General features: G+C 44.9%; 1 protein-coding gene across 2 annotated transcripts in view; it reads right to left on the reverse strand.

Moving 5' to 3' along the window:
• Positions 1 to 20,327, reverse strand: part of pold1 (polymerase (DNA directed), delta 1, catalytic subunit) — a 68,481-nt gene that overhangs the window by 32,600 nt on the left and 15,554 nt on the right. For both annotated transcript variants that reach the window (XM_084330279.1, XM_084330278.1), the window contains exons 5-11: positions 20,095 to 20,220; positions 17,980 to 18,148; positions 16,259 to 16,373; positions 12,013 to 12,142; positions 10,237 to 10,403; positions 7,933 to 8,037; positions 2,871 to 3,011 (exon numbers count right to left, since the gene is read on the reverse strand). In XM_084330279.1, coding sequence (XP_084186405.1) covers positions 2,871 to 3,011; positions 7,933 to 8,037; positions 10,237 to 10,403; positions 12,013 to 12,142; positions 16,259 to 16,373; positions 17,980 to 18,148; positions 20,095 to 20,220 — 953 coding nt within the window. The remainder of the gene's footprint in view (positions 1 to 2,870; positions 3,012 to 7,932; positions 8,038 to 10,236; positions 10,404 to 12,012; positions 12,143 to 16,258; positions 16,374 to 17,979; positions 18,149 to 20,094; positions 20,221 to 20,327) is intronic.

A 20,327-nucleotide genomic window follows, 5' to 3' on the forward strand; every position in this document is an offset into this window, starting at 1 on the left:
CTCAACAGTCAGCAGGAACTAACGAGAAATCTCGTCGCTGGATTACATTTGTGCCTCTCTCCCCCAGTGATATGGACCCTATGCAATTTGCATACAGGCCAAACAGGTCCACTGACGATGCGGTCTCCCAAGTACTACACAGCACCCTCTCTCACCTAGAGTGCCAGAAGGGGGGCTATGTGAGACTGTTGTTCATTGACTATAGCTCAGCGTTCAACACCATAGTCCCCACCAGACTGGTGGACAAGCTGATCGAGCTGGGTCTGAGCTCCGCTCTGAGCGCCTGGATACTGGACTTTCTGAGTGAGAGGCCCCAGGCGGTCAGGGTGGGGGGTCAGACCTCCAACACCATCACCCTGAGAATCGGGTCCCCCCAGGGCTGTGTTCTGAGCCCCCTGCTGTACTCACTATACACACATGACTGTGTGGCCAAGTTCAGCTCCAACTCCATAGTGAAGTTTGCGGACGACACAGTGGTGGTGGGGCTGATCTCTGAAAACGACGAGAAGGCCTACCGGGAGGAGGTTGAGGTACTGGAACACTGGTGTCAGGACAACAGCCTGCTCCTGAACATTGGTAAAACCAAGGAGCTGATCGTGGATTTTAGGAGAACACAGTAGGGGACACACACACCACTGAGGATAAACGGGGCTACCGTGGACAGGGTGAGCAGCTTCAAGTACCTGGGGGTCCACATCTCAGAAGACCTGACATGGACAACACACATAGACTCAGTCGTAAAGAAGGCGAAGCAGCGCCTCTACCACCTGAGACAGTTAAGGAAGTTCAGAGTATCGGGATGATACTCCAGTCCTTCTACTCCGGAGCTGTAGAGAGCATCTTGACTGGAAACATCACTGCCTGGTATGGAAACAGCACGGCACAGGACAAGAAGGCCCTACAGAGAGTGGTGCGCTCAGCTGAGCGTACTACGGGTATTGCACTACCACCCCTGCAGGTCTTATATAACAAGAGGTGCAAATCCAGAGCCTGCAGAATAATGAAAGACCCTCACCACCCCAACAACAGCCTGTTCAAGCTGCTGCGGTCAGGCAGACGCCTGCGAACACCAGCAACTAGGACAGAGAGACTTCGGCTCAGCTTCTTCCCCCAGGCCATCAGAGTCTTGAACACTGAACTCTCCACACACAAGCACACATGAGCACACACACACTGTATACGCTCACACACTAGCAGTCACTTTACACAAAAGGTCACTTTAAAAACAAGAACGGGAATGGTTCTTGTATAGTAAACAGATGGATATAGCAAGCTAGCATAAGGACACATAGTATAACTGTAGATTGTATAGTAGTGTACATAAGACCCAGTGCCTCATCCGTAGCTAACAGTGTATTGCACTATCGCAGGACCTTAGCATGTCTACCATGCTTTTTGTAAACTTATGTACATATACCTGTTATGTCTTATTCTTATTACTTGTATTATTGCACAAATGTCTTATTCGCATTCTATTCTTATTACTGTATTATTGCACAATCCCTGCGGGAATGACCCCGCGCATTTCACTGTATACTTGTATGCCGTGACAAATAAAACTCTTGACTTGACTTGACTTCATCAGTTAGACAATGAGGTCTTGGTCGACTTTAGAAAGTATCTCGACTAGGGATGTGCATAACGGTTATTTTGATAGCTAAGCTAAGGATAGGTAAGGGAACGTTATGAAGGATATGACAGAGATAAGGGAACTTTATGAAGGATATTGCAGAGATAAGGGAACTTTATGAAGGATATGACAGAGATAAGGGAACTTTATGAAGGACATAACAGAGATAAGGGAACTTTATGAAGGATATGACAGAGATAAGAGAACTTTATGAAGGATATGACAGAGATAAGGGAACTTTATGAAGGATATTGCAGAGATAAGGGAACTTTATGAAGGATATGACAGATAAGGGAACTTTATGAAGGATATTGCAGAGATAAGGGAACTTTATGAAGGATATGACAGAGATAAGGGAACTTTATGAAGGATATGACAGAGATAAGGGCACGTTATTAAGGATATTGCAGAGATAAGGGAACGTTATGAAGGATATGACAGATAAGGGAACTTTATGAAGGATATGACAGAGATAAGGGAACGTTATGAAGGATATTGCAGAGATAAGGGAACTTTATGAAGGATATTGCAGAGATAAGAACTCCTTCCGGTCCGCTCAGGTCGTTTCTGGGTAGTTTTTCCTTTTTTTCAATATTTTTATTCATTATCCACCCAGGGAGCCTGTTGTTACCATAGGGAATGAGTTTGAGGTAGCCAAAGTGCAATACCGGCCGCATCCAGCTAGACGGCGGTATCGACCACCCTTTGAATCCTTGTATCTTGGCCTGTGGGTCGATCTAATGGGTCCGGGTCGTTTGCTTTCTTTGTGCTCAAGCTCAGCGTTTACAACGGTCGGATTGAGAAGAATCAAATGCTCCCGACGCATGATGTGTGGTGGATTATGTTGGCGACACGATGGACATCAATACTTGGAATCACGATCAGATAATTGGAATATTCTTTTTGGGGTACATCCTAGTCAAGGTAAGGGCTATATGATAACAATCCTGCGTTGATCCAAGCATGTCTTCATATCGATCCAAACGTGTGTCTGTAACGTTAGTCCACAACGTATGCCGTTGGTGGCGATCAAATCATCAAGAAAGTCACTGTCAAATGACCATAGTATTGTATCCATAGCTATAATAATAGAATATAGTTATAGCTCTACAAACAAGGTGACGGACTCCTATCTTTTAAAGCGTGGCATTGAATAGATGGGGCCCGAAAACAGCGCAGCACTCAAAGTGTTAGAGGTTAATATTGTCAATAGTGTTAATATGGTTAATCAGTGGTTTACCTGCAGCAGGTCGAACTGAACGCGACCCTCCATGTTCATGATCTTGTTCTCCCGGCGGCCCATCTGCTTGCTCTGGAAGCTAGAGTCCCTCAGCACCGACTTCACGCTCCGCAGGCGGCCCAGGTAGGGGAACAGGTGTGCCTGAAGAGAAACATGTTTATTAAAGATCCAGGTAGGAACAGGTGCGCCTGTGAGCAGAGAAACATGTTTTATTAAAGATCCAGGTAGGGGAACAGGTGCGCCTGTGAGGAGAAACATGTTTATTAAAGATCCAGGTAGGAACAGGTGCGCCTGTGAGGAGAAACATGTTTATTAAAGATCCAGGTAGGAACAGGTGCGCCTGTGAGGAGAGAAACATGTTTATTAAAGCTCCAGGTAGGAACAGGTGAGCCTGTGAGGAGAAACATGTTTATTAAAGATCCAGGTAGGAACAGGTGCGCCTGTGAGGAGAAACATGTTTATTAAAGATACAGGTAGGAACAGGTGCGCCTGTGAGGAGAAACATGTTTATTAAAGATCCAGGTAGGAACAGGTGCGCCTGTGAGGAGAAACATGTTTATTAAAGATCCAGGTAGGAACAGGTGAGCCTGTGAGGAGAAACATGTTTTTATTAAAGATCCAGGTAGGAACAGGTGAGCCTGTGAGAAACATGTTTATTAAAGATCCAGGTAGGAACAGGTGCGCCTGTGAGGAGAAACATGTTTATTAAAGATCCAGGTAGGAACAGGTGCGCCTGTGTGGAGAAACATGTTTATTAAAGATCCAGGTAGGAACAGGTGCGCCTGTGAGGAGAAACATGTTTATTAAAGATCCAGGTAGGAACAGGTGCGCCTGTGTGAGAGAAACATGTTTATTAAAGATCCAGGTAGGAACAGGTGCGCCTGTGTGAGGAGAAACATGTTTATTAAAGATCCAGGTAGGAACAGGTGCGCCTGTGTGAGAGAAACATGTTTATTAAAGATCCAGGTAGGAACATGTGCGCCTGTGAGGAGAAACATGTTTATTAAAGATCCAGGTAGGAACAGGTGAGCCTGTGAGGAGAAACATGTTTATTAAAGATCCAGGTAGGAACAGGTGCGCCTGTGAGCAGAGAAACAGTGTTTATTAAAGATCCAGGTAGGAACAGGTGCGCCTGAAGAGAAACATGTTTATTAAAGATCCAGGTAGGAACAGGTGCACCTGAAGAGAAACATGTTTATTAAAGATCCAGGTAGGAACAGGTGCACCTGAAGAGAAACATGTTTATTAAAGATCCAGGTAGGAACAGGTGCGCCTGTGTGAGGAAAAACATGTTTATTAAAGATCCAGGTAGGGGAACAGGGCCCCGTTCCCCGTACCTGGCTAACTGAGTTAGCCGGATAATATCCAGCATAGCCTGACTTAAGCCAGACCTTTCCCCGACGCTCGATTGTCTAAATCACTATGTCAACAGATCAAAAAGTTTGAGCCTGGTCAAGAGCAGGGTTAAGTTCAGTTAGCTGGATGAACCATGGCCACGCCCCCGCAAAGAAATCCCAGCTCCCTTCCTGAAATATTTCTCACAGTCTGACTAGATCCCATTATGCCATTCTGAATTATGTTTTTGTGCTTCGTTTGAAATGTAAAATAATATGTCTGCAGTAACGCTGATAATAAATCATATTCAGCCTATGAATTTACTTTGTCCTATATAATGCACGTCATATTTATACGGATACGGCGCTCGCGAGTCGCGACACAGTTATTTTAATAACGGACTAAACGGATCATTGCAAATGTGAATCCCGCTGGGATATTTTTAATGAATGAAACCTATCGGGTGTTTGGCTCTGATTAGTTTAATATTCTTCGCTGTGTATTTGCTTAACGGAGCACCCGGATGCGTTTCATTCAAGCTGAAGCGTCTATGCGCGGATTGTGGATATGAATTATGAGGAATCTGAATCTGTGGAGTATTTAATTGTATCACTGTGACAGTGTCACACGTTATTGTGATATTGTAACTGGGATTAAAATATATGAGGAGATGCGCTGTTTGATGGATTTGATGACGTGACGTGACTTGATAAATTGAATGAGCCTTTGACGTTTTTGATGAATGAATTCGAGAAAATGCATTTATCTTTTCAAGCACTGTTATCCGATGATGAACATGAGGCGTCACTGGTATAAACCAAATGGTAATCAATTCAATGCATGTATGGATTAGGTCCGAAACAGATTAAAACCTGATTAATAGTGTAACTGCAAGCCTCCCTCCAAGCCTCTCTTTGGAAACCATGTATTTATATACCTAAGCACATACAGATATCCTCATGATATAATTTGTATCAATTAGATATACTATTTGGGCTTGTTTTTATCGTTATTCTGAAAGAGCTGAACTAATTATTTTCGCTAGCAAGATCTCATTTGATTATTCATTCCATAAGCCTATACTGCCAGCAGGCACGCCCATTCTGCAATCTGTTAATAAAGTTTTAAATCAATCAATCAATGCCGTTAGAAGATCAGGATTTCTGCTATCGACACAACAGGCTGTCTTTTCAGCTGAGGCGGGCGCGCGCAATTATCCCGAGTCTCAAGTCTGGTTCAAATGAACGAGACTGAATCCACCTTCGAGGAACAGGAAAATCCCGGATTCAAACATCGGGTTAATTGAATCTGGATAATGGGACTCTTGATCGACTTAGTTGAACCAGGTACGGGGAATAGGGCCCAGGTACGCCTGTGAGAGAAACATGTTTATTAAAGCTCCAGGTAGGGGAACAGGTGCGCCTGAAGAGAAACATGTTTATTAAAGCTCCAGGTAGGGGAACAGGTGCGCCTGAAGAGAAACATGTTTATTAAAGCTCCAGGTAGGGGAACAGGTGCGCCTGTGTGAGGAGAAACATGTTTTTATTAAAAGGCTGTATTTATGTGGGCTCATGTACAGGCTAATATAAGGAGGCTCTTAAAGGCTGGCGGAGTTTATTTTTCAAATGTAGCCAAGAGTAAAGACCCTAACCCTCTAATCAAAACAGCAGTCAAAGTGTATATTGTCAGCACTACGTTTGTTTACCAATGATTTTAAGTGTTATTAGCGAAATATGAGTTTAAAGAATTATCTGTGCATTGCATCGAAAACCGGCGGATATTGACGCCAGGAATATCAACATATCTGATCAATGTTAGCATGGTGTTATTCACCGTCAAAGATACAAAAAAATATAAAAAAAAAATATATATATTCAGGGCGGTCAGGTGGCGTAGCGGAGATTGCGTTCGTCACCAACCCCGGAGACGCTGGATTCGCCTGTTTGAATCCAGCTCACAGCTCCGGGGTTGTCACCAGCTTGGCTGGCCGTTCACACTAATACAATTGGCTGTATTAGAGGGTAGGAGAAGCTGGCGGGGTGGGTCCGGGTCGTTGTAAACAGCGACTCCTACAGTTCGGTCGGGGCGCCTGCTAAGCGAGGATAGGACTTGAGGGGGATAGTGTGATCCTTCCACACGTTACACCCTCTCAGTGAGAGTCCATGCTGCCAGGTGAAAAGAAGCGGTTGATTGGCTGGACGTGTGTCGGAGGAAGCACGTGATAGCCTCCACTCTCCCAGACCGACTGTGGGGGGTAATTGCGCGGCGACCAGGAAGGGGATTGGGAATTGGCATAACGACTAACATTGGGATGGGAGAAAATCGGAGGAAAAAGGAGGGGGAAAAAGAATAAAAAAATAAATATATATATATATATATATATATATATATATATATATATATATATATATATATATATATATTCAAGATTCAAGAGTTTTATTCATCACATATATATATATTCTCCTTTGGTTCATTTCAATTTACTCAAGCATAGTAACAGACACAATATTTGCATTCCCTGAGGTCCATAGATGTCCCTAGTAGGGATGGGCATTTTAAAGAAAAATCCATATCGATTGATCGTATGCTATACTCGAGTGATCGTGTATTACTCGAAAAGGGAAAACATTTTTGTTCATTCACGTATATATGTTTAAGGAAACCAACAAACAGTTATAATCTTACACATACATGTGAAACAAATATGTAAATAAAAATAAAAAAAATCTCTGATTTTTCTCATAGCTACGAGTAATCGATTAATCGATTACTCATGCCCATCCCTAGTCCCTAGATACCAAGAACACGCACCTTGTAGAAGTGGAGCAATATTCCATTTACTTGGGTATGTATTTTAGGTGGAGTTTCTGAGAATATGGTTTACAGGTTAAAGGCTGTATGTAGGCTCATGTAAGGTTAAAGGCTGTATGTAGACTCATGTAAGGTTAAAGGCTGTATGTAGGCTCATGTAAGGTTAAAGGCTGTATTAGGGCTGGGCGATATGGCAAAAAATCATATCGCGATAACGATATGATAATGTTATCATATTTCTCGATATCGATAATTATCTAAATTGTTATAAGTAAAAAAAATTTTTTTTTCTTTTTTTAACAACAGATGTATGTTTATTTTGCAGCAATTCTTTGTCGTTGCCGCCATCTTTAGTGTTACATCCCCTCACACTCCAGTTCTCAGGCTGCAGCTGGTTTAAAAGCGAAAGTAAACCGGCTTCTCTGCTGGCTGTGGCTCCAGGGGAGTTGAACAGTTCTGGCTCTGCTAGTTTATTTTCGATCTTTTGGCGCTTTTTTAGTGGACAAACCACTGCACATGTGCACTGTGACTCGTGACTGGAGTCTAGCTCTGCTAGCACACATAGCCTACTGTGTACAGACGGTTTAAAACTGTATTTTAAATTAGAAAGCAAACAAAATAAATGGACAAGAGAAAAAGAAATCTCAATTTAGTCAGTATTGTCATTTGGACAAGCAAAGCCATTACTTTAAGTTGCAAGCAAGAAAGACCACTCCACTGTCTCTGGTTTTAAAACTGCCCTGTTGCAGGTCACACAAAAAAAAGTATTTAAAAAAAAAAAAAAAAAAAAAAAAAAAATCCGATATTCGATATTCGATATCGATTATTAAAATATATCGCGATATTTATCGTTATCGTTATATCGCCCAGCCCTAGGCTGTATGTAAAGGCTGTATAAGGAGGCCCATCTCACCTTCAGAGTGCTGGCCCGGTTGAGAAGGTAGGGAAAGTCAAAGTTCTGGATGTTGTAGCCTGTGATGATGTCAGGATCCACTGTCCTCACAAACTCTGCCCAGCTCTACACACACACACACACAGTGGAGCAGGTGAGAAGGGACTAGAAAACTGTCTATTTGGGTGGAAATGTGAATATTATGTTTACAAGCTCCATTGGAGTTTTGTGTTCAGATATTGTATCATAGGATATAAGTATCTCTCTTACATCAATAAAAAAGGAAATGAAATTAACTGAAATATTTAGTATACAGTATTTAGTATACAGTATTTAGTATAGAGTAGTATTCCAGTACAAATTACAATGTAATGTGTCATCGTCTGTATGTCTTTATCTGCTAATAGGTCATTTCATTCAAAATAGTCTCTTTTCTAAAACCTTTTCTTTACAAGGAACACATTTAAACAAGACAAAAGTCTTTCTCTGGTCTGCATCCCCTTAACAATTGTGTGTATTGAGCCGTACTGTATTGTACCCATTCTGCAATCTGTTAATAAACATTTTCAATAAATCCATCAAACCAGTAAAAAAGTGTCCAAACTTTATTTATATATAGTAAAAATTATGCACATTGTATATTTCTCTCATGGATGATGGTATGGTACCATATCTCTGCATATTCTGTCTCCCAGTCCTACTATACCCCATGTTGTAGCTGAAGCAGCAGGTGTCCTACGTGTTTCAGAGTCTCAGTCCTACGTGTCTCAGTAACTGAAGTAGAGTCTCGGTCCTACGTGTCTCAGTAACTGAAGTAGAGTCTCGGTCCTACGTGTCTCAGTACCTGAAGTAGAGTCTCGGTCCTACGTGTCTCAGTATCTGAAGCAGAGTCTCAGTCTTACGTGTCTCAGTACCTGAAGAGTCTCAGTCCTACGTGTCTCAGTACCTGCAGTAGTCTCGGTCCTATGTGTCTCAGTACCTGAAAGTCTCAGTCCTACGTGTCTCAGTACCTGCAGCAGAGTCTCAGTCCTACGTGTCTCAGTACCTGCAGCAGAGTCTCAGTCCTACGTGTCTCAGTACCTGAAGTAGAGTCTCGGTCCTACGTGTCTCAGTACCTGAAGCAGAGTCTCAGTCTTACGTGTCTCAGTACCTGAAGCAGAGTCTCAGTCTTACGTGTCTCAGTACCTGAAGAGTATCGGTCCTACGTGTCTCAGTACCTGCAGCAGTCTCAGTCCTACGTGTCTCAGTACCTGCAGCAGTCTCAGTCCTACGTGTCTCAGTACCTGCAGCAGTGTCTCGGTCCTACGTGCCTCAGTACCTGAAGAGTATCGGTCCTACGTGTCTCAGTACCTGCAGCAGTCTCAGTCCTACGTGTCTCAGTACCTGCAGCAGAGTCTCGGTCCTACGTGTCTCAGTACCTGCAGTAGAGTCTCAGTCCTACGTGTCTCAGTACCTGAAGCAGAGTCTCGGTCCTACGTGTCTCAGTACCTGCAGTAGAGTCTTGGTCCTACGTGTCTCAGTACCTGCAGCAGCAGCAGAGTCTCAGTCCTACGTGTCTCAGTACCTGCAGCAGAGTCTCAGTCCTACGTGTCTCAGTACCTGCAGCAGAGTCTCGGTCCTACGTGTCTCAGTACCTGCAGCAGAGTCTCGGTCCTACGTGTCTCAGTACCTGCAGCAGTGTCTCAGTCCTACGTGTCTCAGTACCTGCAGCAGAGTCTCGGTCCTACGTGTCTCAGTACCTGAAAGTCTCAGTCCTACGTATCTCAGTACCTGCAGCAGTAGAGTATCAGTCCTACGTGTCTCAGTACCTGCAGCAGTAGAGTATCAGTCCTACGTGTCTCAGTACCTGCAGCAGTAGAGTCTCGGTCCTACGTGTCTCAGTACCTGCAGTAGAGTCTCGGTCCTACGTGTCTCAGTACCTGCAGTAGAGTCTCGGTCCTACGTGTCTCAGTACCTGCAGCAGAGTCTCAGTCCTACGTGTCTCAGTACCTGCAGCAGCAGCAGAGTCTCGGTCCTACGTGTCTCAGTACCTGCAGTAGAGTCTTCTCCTGGGTGAAGCAGAGTCTGTCATACGTGTCTCAGTACCTGCAGCAGCAGCAGCAGAGTCTCAGTCCTACGTGTCTCAGTACCTGCAGCAGCAGAGTCTCAGTCCTACGTGTCTCTGTACCTGCAGCAGCAGAGTCTCAGTCCTACGTGTCTCAGTACCTGCAGCAGCAGCAGAGTCTCAGTCCTACGTGTCTCAGTACCTGCAGCAGCATCAGAGTCTCGGTCCTATGTGTCTCAGTACCTGCAGCAGCATAGTCTCAGTCCTACGTGTCTCAGTACCTGCAGCAGCAGCTTCTCCTGGGTGAAGCAGAGGATCTGCGAGCCCACGATGCTGGCGCAGGCCTGCAGGGTGAAGACGGTGCGGATGAAGGGCTCTGAGTCGCCCTGCCGCAGCACCATGGAGGCGATCTGGATCACCGGGTCCTTGTCCGCCTCGGGGAAGATCCCTGCGGAGAGAGGCCTCTGGTCAAAGACACATCTGACGCACTGTTTTTATCGTCTTTAACTCTCCAATTAATTAATTCGTTAATATATTATTTATATAAAATTGCCCCCCAAAACGACGGGAGCTCCTTAACACGCCAGCATTGGAACACTAGCCTAACACCTCTTCCGGAGTTTTAAGCTAGGCTAGTGGTCCGTATCCACTTCCATTAATTTGTGCTAAGCTAGGCTAGCTTGCAGCCGGATAGCTTTCTACTGGACGCACAGAGAAGAAACTGGTATCCATCTTCTTGTCCGACTCTGGAGAAGACACTAAGCACATGTCCCATAGTGTTGGCGTACTTTAACCCCTTCACTGCCACACGACAGAAGGTTAACCCTTTCACTGCCACATGACAGTCGGTTGTGTGATAGTTAGGGTTGGGCACCGAAAACCGGTTCTAATAGGAACCGGTTCTGGAACAACATATTTGCAACATATTTGCATTTCGATTCTTAAATTTTTTTTTTACTTTGTTAATTAATACCCTAGTTACAGTACAGCAACCAAATTAAACTGTATCAAGTCAACTGACAATGTGAATAGTATGAAATTTTTTTTAGATTTTTCAAAAAGAAAAAAAATCTCCTGCGAAATAAACAACATATTCCAGTTAACGGTATATTTTTTTTAATGATTCGTTACGGTATAAATTATGTTAACTGGAGCTTAGTATTGCTGCCTGGCTGAGGGGCGCGTCGCGGCTCATGCGCATGCGCGCGCTCTGCCAATCAGAGCAACGTGGAAGGGCTTGTTGCTTGCCGAAAGTATTCACGCGGTCGGTATACATGTTTCTATTTGCGCATATATAAGTTCAGGCAAGCAGGCAGGAATGCGTGATTTTTTTTCGTAGCCGCAGTTTGCGAAGACGCTCTCTGATTGGCTAGCCCGCGTACAGCGAAGACCCTCTCCGATTGGTTTAGCTCCGAAGGGCTCTTCCGCCTTGTACATAATATTCTCTGCTTCGAAGTGGTTATGCTTTGGCCTCTGCCGAAACCCGGGAGATATGAACGTTTTGGATCGCTCTAGAATGGGTGAAGACGAACGTCGGACAAAAATGTAAAGAATGAGACGAAAGCGGGGCGCAATCAGAGGTGTTACTACACGAGTTTTGAATCAGATGGACATTGAAATTGAGGTGGAAACTCCGGATGTTGATCACTTTATCACTTTATTGGATGTACTGCTGGGAGTTAAAGAAGACAGTTTGTTGGAACCTGACCGTGAAATAGAACAGCTATAAAGTCTGATGGATGATTTGGATGCTGATATTGAATGGGTTTATATGGGTATGGGCCTGGCCTGGCCTGGCTGAGTCAAATTCCCGGTAGGAATTATGGTCCCAGTCCGCGACTGGTGAACAACCATCATAAACTGCATTTATAGAACAGCTTTTATCCAAAGAACTTTACAACTTACGCACCACATTCACTCACACATTCACACCAGCTCATCAGGAGCAGTTAGGGGTTAAGTGTCTTGCTCTGCCTCCTGAGCCACTGTCGCCCACATTACACATCACGTGTCCCCTGCAGGGACACCCAGAGGACAGAGGACAGAGCGACACACACCTTTCCTTCCTGCACACTCTATGTCAAAGCTGAGGATTCGGAGTGGAGCGATCCTCTGCCACTCTCCCTCCGCCGGGTGGCTGATCATATCTGTAAAGGAGACGTCCACCTCGTACTGACACAGAGACACCTGAGGGACAGAGAGAGACAGACGTTAGAGAACATAACGTCCACCTCGTACTGACACAGAGACACCTGAGGGACAGACAGAGGAGGGAAGAGACATTGGAGGACATATGTGACCAGGCACAGATAATAGGGTCTTGTTAACACTTTGTGCGCCATTCACGTTGTACGACGTGTTTCAAGTTCATGCAAATTCTGCCAATCCACGGCGTACGACGTTATTTTGATCATATTTCCGCCATGGTATTCATATTTCACTCACGGAGCCTTGTCTGATGCTGTAGGACTCGGCACAACTCTGCAACGCTTCAATACTGCCACCTGGTGGATGATCGGCGAGTTGCCAAACCGGAAATGCCGGTTGGATGTCGGTGCGTCTCCTAAATCCGTCCGGCCACTCGCATATCATCGCAGGACTCTAGCCACACACCGTGGATATGGATCGCTGCCATAACTCAATAATCGACATGATTTGGGGGCGTGTATTAGTAATTTAGTATTATTATACATACACCCATCAAATAACTGGGATCTGTTTGCTCCAGTATCATCGCCCAACGGTAAGAGGAGGCTGCCGTGACTTTCAGCGTTTTTGTTTATTATTATCGATGCAAACTGCTCTGATCTATATATCACCCATACTACATAAATCATTTAACGACGATCACGGAATTATAAACGACCCCCCCCCCCCCCCCCGTTCACCCGTGCATGATCAGTCATAACGTTTAGGACCATGTACAGTTGACATTTTTTATATATCGTCGATCGGCAACAAACGGCATTTGATAATGTATATATGCATTATGCCTATATCTCACGTTCTAGGAATTACTGCAGAAAATGATATAAAAACATATTTATATTCTAGACGGTATTTTTGTATGAATGTGAATGAAAAAGTAAAACGTTCCTACATCCTGAACGATAATCGATGGGGCCATAGTAATGTCAATTTAGCAATACAATTAAAAAAGTTATAGGCCTGCAAAGAAGGTGAACATCTCCATAGACTTACAGTACTGGCAGAGAATGGTATAAGATGCTGAAACTCAGTTAATGTGTTAAGAAAGCTTAAATTTTTTTTTTTACAATATATCAAAGTACAAGTTCTTACCTACAAAATAAGCCATCACTTGTACAAATCAGGCGGATACTTTTCAATCTATGTCTTATACATAGAAGATAACACAATAGCCCATTTTGAGCTACAGAGCCTCAAAAGGGGCTGTTGGCTGTTCTCTTAACTCATTGAGCGCCACACTGTTTTCCCATCTCTACTCAATGGCGCCAGCGTTATTGACCATTTTCACGATGTTTGCGGACCATCGTGTGTTCTGTATTATAGCTATGGAGAAAATAGTATGGCTCATTTGACAGACATTTTTTATAGTCCAACACTGACTAACGAGTTCATTTCTACATACTTTAGTTTGTGCGTTATTCCATGCTAAACATCGCCCCTTTCCAAAATAATCCTTTTTTTCTAGATCGCGAGATATGACGTGTTATGTGCATATGCCCAAATCGTTCGGGTTGCTTGCCCGAAACTCCAAATCAAAAGGGGGGGGGGGGGGGGGGGGGGGTAGTTTTACCTCGAAACTGGGATCGTTACCAAAAGCATGTTTTAAGTTCGGTAAAATACGACACTGAACGCTACAAACGCATGTTTTAGGTTGGGGGGTTGGGTAGGAGGGGTGGGTGGGGGACACTGTACAACTGTACAAGCAAAACTGTACATTGGAATATTGACGAGACCATACTTGGTCATTTTTACTGTACATTGGAGGGGGTTGTGTTAGGACATTTACAGGGGCCAGTTTCGAATTGCAGTCTCTCGTAGGTGTTTTTTGAGAGTGTTTTTGAAAGTGGGTAGTGATTCACATTCCTTTACAGCTTTGGGTAGGGCGTTCCACATTGATGTGGCATAATTGCGAAACGTGTTTAGTCCCTTGTTTGAGCCAAATCTGGGTTTAACATGATTTGTTGAGCTCCCTCTGGTGTTGTGATCGTGGTATTCACTGACCTTTGGGAAGTATTTTGACATGTACATGGGTACCTTAGTCGTATAGTGTATCTTGTAGACCAGGCCCATTGCAAGTTGCTGTACTCTGTCGTCTACTCTAAGCCATCCTAGGTTGTCAAAGTGGGCAGGGGTGAGGTGGGTTCTAGGAGTAAGGTCAAGCAGTAGTCTGACCAGTTTGTTTTGAGATGTTTGTAATTTTGTTTTTAGCGCCTTTGAGGTGCTTTGGTACCATGAGGTGCAAGCATAGTCGTAGTACCCTTGAATGAGTATTCTTGTTTACCAGTGAGGAGATCCGGTACAAGAATCGAGTTTGTTGGTTGACTTTTTTTATTACATTGGATGCCATTTTATCACAGGAAAGATTTGCCTCTAGGATGGAACCCAGGTAGGTAATATCTTCTTTCCTTGTGACAATATTGTCACCCACTGTAACTGAGAAGCCGTCGGTCTTGCTGAGTTTGTTATTTGAACGAAGAGAATGGACTCTGTTTTGACCATGTGTAATGATAGTTTGTTATCAGCGAGCCATATGCATATTTTGCCTAGTTCTGAGCTGAGGGTTTTTTCAACCTGTAACTTGTTCTTGTCAGAGACCAGCAGGGCTGAGTCGTCCGCAAACAGGAACAAGTTGCAGTCACAAGCTGATGACATGTCATTTGCATAAATTAGGAACAGTACGAACATGCTTTGCATCCTCGCCATTCCTTTATGCCCACGTCGCGTTAAAGACCGAAATTAACATTACGTTAGCGTAAGCTAACTAGGCTAAGCCATAGAGAGAACAGCAGAGGTCCATTAGTGGGGGAAGGGGGGGGGGGGGGGGGGGGCATTCTCCCTTTCTGTGTGCGTCTGTTTGGAAAGACCAGATGAAGTCAGAGTATTTATATTTATAGTAATTTACTGAGGATGGACAGATAATGTTGATATTTAAACATAAAAAATACAATACATAATAAATGTATTCATGATCATCATGCAACATAAAAAAAAATTTGGAACGGTTTGGGAGAGGAAGGGGTTTTAGGTTGCATGTTGTGAGTTACAAAACATTTAACTTAAAGTTTAAAGCTCAATATATCAAAACGTGGCACTTTACAGTGAACAGGAGGTATATTTGTTTTTTTTATCCACTTTTTCTCCCATTTTTCTATATTTTCTCCCATCCCAATTTCGTATCATCCAATTCAACCCTCCCCTGTCACGAACGCTGTTTCTTGCCTCCCACAAGCCGGCTGCAATGTGGACTAAGTCATACATAGCACAAGTCCCCTCCGGTACTTGAGGTAACAGCAGTCGCATCTTTTCACCTGCGCAGCTCGATCTCTCAGTGGCGAGGAGTAACGCGTGGGAGGCTCACGCTGCCCCCGACACTTCCTGATTCTACTGCGCAGGCGCACCAACCGACCTGTAGGAGTCGCTGTCCACAACGCCCGATCCCCACCCATCAGTTTCCCACCCCCTAATACGGCCAATGTGTATTAGTATGAACGACCAGCTAAACTGAAAGCAAATGTGGAGCGCTGGGCTCGAACAGGCGAGCCCAGCGTCTCCAGATTTCGTGGCGAGCGCCTTGCCCACTACGCCACGTAGCCGCCAACAGGAGGTATATTGGGGGGGGGGGGGGGGGTGCCGTCAGGATTTAGCAGGTTTTTTGCTAATATAAGACTATCCATAAAAGTATCTACAGTATCTATAAATTCTACCATTATCCATCTATCCATCTATAATTCCATATTGTAAGTATCAGACTGTCGGAGTACTTCCATCAGTCGGCACCGAGATCCAATACTAGGGATAATGTCAGAGTAATAAATAGATATCAAATCAAATATATTAATGTCCATCATTTTAATGGAATGTTTTTTTTTACATGCCAAACTTTTCAGAAATTGCAAATGATCAAGTTCATTTTCCATACTTTTTCTGGGGGGGCCGGGGGGGTTCAGACCTGAGGAGCCTCCTCTTCACTCACCATGCCTGGGTGTCGAGGGGGGAGGGGGGGTTCAGACCTGAGGAGCCTCCTCTTCACTCACCATGCCTGGGTGTCAAGGGGGGAGGGGGGGTTCAGACCTGAGGAGCCTGCTCTTCACTCACCATGCCTGGGTGTCGAGGGTCCAGGTGCCCCGGGGGCTTCTCCTCCCGCACGCTGTACCTCCCTTTGGGGAGCTCTATCCAGCAGCAGCCCACCACCCCGCTGTCCACCATGAACCTGTAGAAAAACTTGTTACTCACGTTTTTCTGTAGTAGTTGCAATATCCAGAAGTAGTATATCCAAAGAAATTGGTATGGCTGAAAAAATAACCCGGGTCAATAGCCTTCATGAAGTCGTGTATAGTACATGTCCAAATAACAAATAAAATCTGTTCAGAAATGAGTGATTAGGAGCTATTTTGGTCAAATGTGAGGGGAAAAAAAGGTCTGCAGTAAACCATTTGACTTCAATGCATTCGGCTGAAGTTTCTCTTCCTGTTTTCGCTCGTGACGTTTCACCTAGATCCCCGATTCGCTCGTCCCCACGTGGGGTACCATTGGAAAGCCACACTCATTGGTTACAACCCTGTCCAATCATTTTCGAGATCGCCAAATGATTGACGGAGCTAGAGCGTCGGAAGTGGTATTAGAAAAAATAAAGTCTGCCATGTACTTTGGCGCACGCCTCGCATATCGGCATGTAACTCGAGAAGCGCTGAAGGGATTTTGTTGCCTGAAACAATTGACAGGCAACAAATAGGGCTTTAATTCGATATATATATATTGTATTAAGAAATATGCACACCTGAGCCTCTAGAGGTCGCCAAAGTGGCGTGTCGCTCCGGTGGGCAAATCGTCCTTAACACTTTGGTTGCCACTTGTTAACATGGTAAAACGTGGTTGAATGCCAGCACCCACTTCAATGATAGCGTTGTGAACGCATAATCTCTGTCTTAAATTATGGCTATGTGTCTAATCTGCCCGTCGTTTATCAATGACTTGTTTGCAGTCAACATTGTCGAAACGGATTTTTTTATTTATTTATTTTTTATAATCGGTTCATTTCCGTTTTATAGCATTTTGAAAAGCCCTCGTTTTTCAGGAAAATATATAGATTCCGTGATAAACGGCATTTACTGGAATATTCTGGCATACACAAAAAACTGTCATTTCTTTCAGCCTATTTATGAATAGTTTTCAAATAAATGCTAGATTATCGATAGTATGTGTACTTATGCACGCTATATAAGCGATCTGAAAAATATATTCTCTCATTTCCTGATCAGCACACACACACACACATGGGGCACACGCTGATATATAGGTCAAAACAGATCCGATTACCCCAAGACTGGTAAAAAAAATTGCTTACCTCAGATCAGATGTTCTCCAAAAAGATTATTCCAATTCCTGATCGCCATTCCAAATATCGATCGCGTTTATTGATTCAGCATTGGGTACTGTAAATATGTATTCCACGTTGTTTTGCGGCTTGGCCATCACTTGGATCCTTCAGTTGGCTTGACGGAAAAGTTAAATGAGGAAACTGGCCCCCCCCCTTCATCAGTCTAATCTAATGGGGTGCAGTTACACAGGGAGAGACGATAGGGGGCGGTATTTTCCCAATGGAGCTCAGAGAGAGTCTGCAACACTAGCGTGAGGCTCGATTGATGAAATATGAATTCAAATCGCTAATAAATAAAAAATACGACAAACAAACGCTATATAGCGTTGCTGGCATTCAACTGGCGGCATGAACTAACGACAAAACGCGTCCGTGGCACTCAAAGGTGTTAAGAGGGTGGCTGTTAAGAGGTTAAAGAATAAGCGACAGGTGAACTCACCTGATCTCAAAGTCGATGTTGGCCTCGTAGGCCGGGTAGCTCCGGGAGGGGAAGGGCCCGAACCTGAAGCCCAGCTCCAGCAGCCTCTTGGCGGGGGCGATGAGACGAGGCATCGCCATGGTGATGCGGAGGAAGTCCAGAATCTGTTTCCCATGGTAACCGTACATGCCTGGAGGAAGTGGAGAGTGAGAGCACCATGAGGGTAATTTCATTCAGTACACCCAAGATGGAGGGTGAGAGCACCATGAGGGTCATTTCATTCAGTACACCCAAGATGGAGGGTGAGAGCACCATGAGGGTCGTTTCATTCAGTACACCCAAGATGGAGGGTGAGAGCACCATGAGGGTCATTTCATTCAGTACACCCAAGATGGAGGGTGAGAGCACCATGAGGGTCATTTCATTCAGTACACCCAAGATGGAGGGTGAGAGCACCATGAGGGTCGTTTCATTCAGTACACCCAAGATGGAGGGTGAGAGCACCATGAAGGTCGTTTCATTCAGTACACCCAAGATGGAGGGTGAGAGCACCATGAGGGTCGTTTCATTCAGTACACCCAAGATGGAGGGTGAGAACACCATGAGGGTAGTTTCATTCAGTACACCCAAGATGGCTTCCAAAATGTTTTTGACTTTGGTGTACTAGAGACCTGGACAAATGACATGTTGGAACACATTTGCTGTTCATCCACGGACTTATATGGTTTGTTTTCAGAGCTCAAAGAGTTACTGTAAGACCTTTCAGACTTCCAAGCAGTCAGGTCAACCCTTTTTAGATGCAAAGCCCCTCCACCGACACCTCACATGCTCATTCCTTCAGCCACTCTGCCCCCTAGTGGCAAAGCCCCTCCACTGACACCTCACATGCTCATTCCTTCAGCCACTCTGCCCCCTAGTGGCAAAGCCCCTCCATTGACACCTCACATGCTCATTCATTCAGCCACTCTGCCCCCTAGTGGCAAAGCCCCTCCATTGACACCTCACATGCTCATTCATTCAGCCACTCTGCCCCCTAGTGGTAACTCACAAACTCATTCCTTCAGCCACTCTGCCCCCTAGTGGCGACTCACACATGCTTGTTTTTATCTATTTTTTTATCCAATTTTTCTCCCATTTTCTATTTTTCTCCCATCCCAATTTCATATCTTCCAATTCAACCCTCCCCTGTCTCGAACGCTGTTTCTTGCCTCCCACAGGCCGGCTGTAATGTGGACGAAGCCATACATAGCACGAGTCCCCTCCGATACTCGAGGTAGCAGCCATCGCATCTTTTCACCTGCGCAGCGCGATCTTTCAGCGTCAGGGGTCTGCGCTTTGGAGGGGCGCTTCTTGATTCTACTGCGCAGGCGCACCAACCGACCTGTAGGAGTCGCTGTCCACAACGTCCGATCCCCACCCCTCAGTTTTCCCTCCCCCTAATACTGCCAATTGTATTAGTACGGACGACCAGCCAAACTGAAAACAATGTGGAGAGCTGGGCTCGAACCCAGCGTCTCCAGCATTTGGTGGTGAGTGCCTTGCCCACTGCACCACCTAGCCACCCCTCACACATGCTTGTTTAACTCAGAAAACATTGAGACTAATGTTAAACTTAAATGCATAAAAGAAAAGAAAATGCAATGAAAAGTTTTTAGTACAAACTTCTGATTCCAACATCAGCCCTAGGAGCGAATATTCAAATTGATATGGAAATGTAGATGTCATTCTAATTAGACAGAATTCAATAGTTGCTTCATCTTCATCCACCACCATGATTTACCATTACATTATACAGAGTCTACCCACTGGTCTCTCTCTCTCTCTGCTCTACAATCCAGGTGTCTCACTCTCTCACTCTACAGTCCAGGTGTCTCACTCTGCTCTACAGTCCAGGTGTCTCACTCTCTCACTCTACAGTCCAGGTGTCTCACTCTGCTCTACAGTCCAGGTGTCTCACTCTCTCACTCTACAGTCCAGGTGTCTCACTCGCTCACTCTACAGTCCAGGCGTCTCACTCTCTCACTCTACAGTCCAGGTGGCTCACTCTGCTCTACAGTCCAGGTGTCTCACTCGCTCACTCTCTCACTCTACAGTCCAGGCGTCTCACTCTCTCACTCTACAGTCCAGGTGACTCACTCTCTTTGCGGGTGATGTCCACGGCCAGGACGGTGACCGAGATGTTGTCCTTGTTGGCTCGCATGTCCTTCAGCACAGCACTGTTCAGCTCCCGCTTGAACTCACCCAGGTGGTCTGGTGTGAAGCCTGGTGGAGGAGAGGGACACATGTGAAGACAAGTCAACAGGAGGAGTGGGACACATGTGAAGACAAGTCAACAGGAGGAGAGGGACACACGTGAAGACACGTCAACA

This window comes from Notolepis coatsorum, assembly GCF_963971535.1.
Source record: "Notolepis coatsorum genome assembly, chromosome: 15".
Lineage (NCBI taxonomy): Eukaryota > Metazoa > Chordata > Actinopteri > Aulopiformes > Paralepididae > Notolepis > Notolepis coatsorum.